This window comes from Crocodylus porosus, unplaced genomic scaffold (genome assembly GCF_001723895.1).
Source record: "Crocodylus porosus isolate Cpor-Errol unplaced genomic scaffold, CroPor_comp1, whole genome shotgun sequence".
NCBI classification, from domain to species: Eukaryota; Metazoa; Chordata; order Crocodylia; family Crocodylidae; genus Crocodylus; species Crocodylus porosus.
Genome location: NW_017728918.1, coordinates 55,376,482 through 55,381,311, shown reverse-complemented (window position 1 = coordinate 55,381,311; position 4,830 = coordinate 55,376,482). Strand labels below are relative to the sequence as shown.

Below are 4,830 nucleotides of genomic sequence, written 5' to 3'. Positions count from 1 at the left end.
ACAGAAGCAAACTTGCTACAGACCAAAACACACCGAATGGTCATGCCATGCCAAGTAATGTAAAACCTGCGAACACATCACCACCCCCACAATAACGCCCCCCACAACAGAACCATTAATATTCCTGGATCATACACTGGCACCTCCAGAAATGTAATATATGTCATCCAGTGCACCAAATGCCCTCATGGAAAATATGTAGGAGAAACCACACAACAACTGTGTACCAGAATGAACACACACTGAAAATCTATCAAAGAGAGGAATATCAAATTATCTGTGGGGCCACATTTCTCATAAGAAAACCATTTTCTCTCCAATCTCTCATTTCTAATCCTCAAAGGAAATTTACAAATCACTTTTCACACACAAGCCTACAAACTTAACTTCATCAATCTACTGGATACAAAAAAATCATGGACTAAATATAGACATTGGATGTATGACACATTATAACTTGTCAATTATCTGACTCCCCAGGTAACCTTAATTTACTTTTTACCAGTTACATTTATTCCCCTTCCCTGCCCCCACCCCCCACCTGTCTCTCACCCACTGATTACCTCAATTTACATTTGTACTGACTGGCTTCCTCGCATATATACTGGCCTCTGGCTGCTTTACTATTCCATCCAGGGAGAGCACAAACCAACTGCAGACACTTCCTCAGCCTGACAAAGGGTATCTATACCTGAAAGCTTGCAAAGAAGAATTTTTCCAACTCTTTGAGTTGGTTTAATAAAAGATATTGGATTGACTCAAAAAACCTTGTCTCTCAAACCATCATCCACGCTTGCATCAAACCTATTGAAAAAGGCAGTGGGGGGAGTGGGGAGTGGTAGAGCATCTAAAACAATTTAATACAGACTTGCAGACCATCAGTGATCTGTGAGAGATATTTAGGGAAAGACTGACATAAGTTTAACCTGCAAAGTGATTCTTTTGCTGCATCTCCACATGGGCTAGGCATAGCTTTTCTGGTATCTCCCTTCACAATGGTCAGATCATTGTACAATTGCTGGCATAGCTGTCAGTTAGAGGGGATGATTTTTTTCTTATTCCAAATCAGCAGAGTCACATGGGAAAATCTTTGTATTATAGGCCTGCATAAGTGAAATAACTGAATATCCCACATAACTGAAAGCCGCCTTTTCTTGTATTTATTTGTTATGTCCAAAACAGCTGGGTATCCTCATGGTGGTTGTTTTAATACGTTTCACTGTATTCAGTTGTATTGTAATTTTCCTACTTATGTGTGGGAAGCACAGGCTGAATTCTGAAAGCAGCCATTTTTTAGGTAATTTAACTGTTAAACAAAGTCTTTAGAATACAGTAAATGTCTTAAACGCTAAATAACTTTCATTAAAAATCTTGTGGAAAAAAAATAATTCAGTGCCCCTACTCAAGCAGCATACTCTGAACAACTCTGAAGAACTGAGCACATATGAGAGAGATTTTTATAGTGTTTTCTGTCATTTAGAAACTGCTGCATAAGTGCCTGGCTTTTGACAGAGAGAAAAAAAGAACAAGGCTGAGGAGTACCATTTAAATTAAGTACAGAACACAACATAGGAATCATAAGAGGCAATGACTAGCAGAGGTGCATGCTGAGGAAAATATTAATATATAAAAAGGAGAACAGAAGGGGGAATAATTTCTGCAAAGTAGACAGGCCACATGGTAGAATAGCGTATCCCTTCTGGCTCCATATTCCCTCCTTTGTTTGCCCAGAGGCCGACAGGGCTCCCAGATGCAGGTGAGACCTTGTTACACTTGCAAATTATAGCTCAATGCAAACAGCTATACAATTTGTACACATTTTCAAGGTCTAACTTTATAGCTTGTTGGAGCTTTGTATCATGTGGTAGACAATTTGCACATGTACCTGGTCTTAAGATAATTGTGCAATTAACCAGTTAATTGTGTATTACATGTAACATGTAAAGGGGGTCTATATAGCATTTCTCCTGTATTCTACTAGATCACTTGTTTTATTCCTAAGGTTATTTTAAAAATAAATACTTTATAGCAGTGTTTCTCCCTTTGACTCTGTTATGTTCTAAAGCACTTCACTGTGGATCTGTTTAGCCTTCTCAATTACTATGTCAGGCAGCACCAGACTTGGACAAGCCAGGATGTTCTGCAAGCACAGCCTCCCAGACTGGAAGTATCCTTAACAGTGCTGTTTATATACCTACTGGCTCTATCTTTCAGCAGTGACAAGAGGGTGCTCCCTGAGTGGTACTCAGCTATGATAGTGAATAGCAACATGGAAAAAAACTGAATGCACGTTTGGCCAAGCCTTCTTCTCAGAGTCATCCTAAAACTATTCCATACTAACATATCTGACATGGTTCTTCAGCACCTATGTTCCTTCCAACCTTTGTCAGTAAGCTTGAAATACAAAGCTCACTCATGCTATTGTGATGCTTCTAGTCTGGTTAGAAACCAGCAATGAGGAAGTTGGAAAATTCAAAATACTGTGAACGTCAAACCAATTCCAGTTTTGCAACTGATTGCATGTTGGGTTAATTATTGGGGTACAGAATAGTTTTATTTTTAACCAAATTGATTAACCTATCCTTCATAAAGCAACAATTACTAGCTACCTAAACAAAGGTTTATAATAAATGTGGAATCAATGGACCACATCCAGATGAGCAGGGAGATGCAATTGCAGAAGCACAAATAGTAGTGGCACAAATTTGTGCTGCAGTGCATGCCCATGCTTTGTTGCAGGACACATTGTCCTGCTGTGGGCAAACTGCTGTTGTCCAGCTCCTCCTGGCTCCTGACATGCTGGAGCAGCCAGGACACAAATGGAGCACAGAGATGTTTTAGCCAGCAGCCAAGGCATCTCAATGGAGGACCTGGTCTAGGTTTGTTCCAGTGCACACTATTGTAGTGTTGCCATGCTTCTTTTTTCCTGGTGTTTTTATTTGCTACTGGGAAATCTGGGTAGCAAATTTTGCCCCAGTGCTGGGCATAGTTTAACATTCCATGCATCCGGTTGGTAATGCCACAAACTGCACAGCCCTGCTGGTTTGGATGCGGCCATGGAGTTTTTCCTTAACAGTCTTTATAAAAAAGTAAAAAACATATAATTAGAAAAAAAAGAAACCTCCTGTTATAATGTAAATGGAATTATATAACTCTCAGATAATAAGGGGGAAAAGTACAAGTGCAAAGAAATTGGGAAAAGAGAAAATATCAGAATGCAAGAATTTGGGAACACAGAACACAATTTGCCAACTACTGCATGGAAGAATAATTTAAGTATAACATTGTGAACACCATATATCTTCATTTTGAAACCACTCATGACTACTAACCACCTTCCTTTAACAGTCATCATTTAACCATTCAACACACGGGAAAATAATTACATTTAATAAATGCTGCCCTAATTTTGAAGCTACTTTTGATTTAAAGCTAGAAGGGTAGCTAATATAATTTACACAGAAACTGTGATTTCCATGTCGATTTCTGTGTATATGTTTTCTCTCAAATAAAAATACAGTACTTGAGAAAGCTCTGAACTTGTTAGAAACAAAAACACATAGTCCTAAAAGCTGTCCAGTTGGTGTCTAAGGACAATAGGAACTTTATATTTTCAGTATCAGGGCTTTTATATACTGAGTTTATTATTTATCAGCATTCATATATTATTTAACATTCTTTTAATTTTTACTCTTAGGGTTATCATTTGGAACAAACCTTTGTTTTTAATAGTTTGTAATACATGAGAAAATATTCTGATTAACAGATTTCTGAACTGATAATAACAATTATTTGTTATAATAGGATTATATTAGATAGACTTTGACTTATATTAGCTTTAACTATATAACAAGTTAGTCAATTAAGCACAATGGGATTTCTTGCCTGAGTGGATAGAAAGGATATGCAAAGGTTATAGAGAAGTTAACATTCAGAACAACACATAATATTTACATTTACTTGTGCATTTTATTACCTTACCTTCAAAAACTCTAAGAACCTCTTGTTTGATATATTTTTTTATTTCTTCAAATGAAACTGCATTAGCCTGGTAGAGAAACAAAGAAACATAATTTATCTAAAATTAAGCAGGGAAAGCAGTCCAAGAGTACATCTACGATGCTAGCAAACAGATACTGTTACTGACACTGAATATATAAAACAATTATACAAAGCTTTCACTGAAATACTGAAAAGAAACTGATGTGCTCAATTAATGGTAAAGGCTATTTTATTGCAAGTACAGATCATATTGCTAATATAATGAGACATAAGAAGAAATATTTTAGCTATAAAGTCAAATCAGAGTACTTTATGTATACTTATGTATTTATTTGATTTATATGCTGCTCTTTCCAACAAAGGCTGAGAGTGGCTGACAATAAGAGAACAGGATTGTGACAAGAGAACAAAACAAAAGAAAACTACAAAACAATTCTGAAGGGAGCTAAAATATCCATATAAAACAGAGCTCTGCCAAACAATATCTCTAAGTTTATACATGTTTAGAACAAGTTTGTCCCTATCAGTTTGTGACAGCCTTATTCAACATCTCAGCTTTTGATGTTGAGCTGTTGAATAAGGCTTCCATTTCTCTCTCATGCTTTCTGTGTCATTTGTGAAAGCTATTTCTTGTTATGTTCTATAGCATAGCATCTAGCACCATAAACCCCTCTCATTGTGTTAGAGACTAATGACTTTCATACAGTTAGGCTCCGGAGCGGTGAGAGACGCGCGGGTGAAGCCCGCTGTGCCCCCGCTCCCCCGAAGCCCCCCAGACACCCCCTCAGCAGCCCCCTACTTGGCCCAGCCCCCCAGGGAGCCATGTGA

At 37.7% G+C, this 4,830-nt stretch overlaps 1 protein-coding gene across 2 annotated transcripts in view; it reads right to left on the bottom strand.

Annotated features, from left to right (window-relative positions):
• Positions 1 to 4,830, bottom strand: part of COL19A1 (collagen type XIX alpha 1 chain) — a 391,132-nt gene that overhangs the window by 21,730 nt on the left and 364,572 nt on the right. For both annotated transcript variants that reach the window (XM_019537606.1, XM_019537607.1), the window contains exon 47: positions 3,982 to 4,048. In XM_019537606.1, coding sequence (XP_019393151.1) covers positions 3,982 to 4,048 — 67 coding nt within the window. The remainder of the gene's footprint in view (positions 1 to 3,981; positions 4,049 to 4,830) is intronic.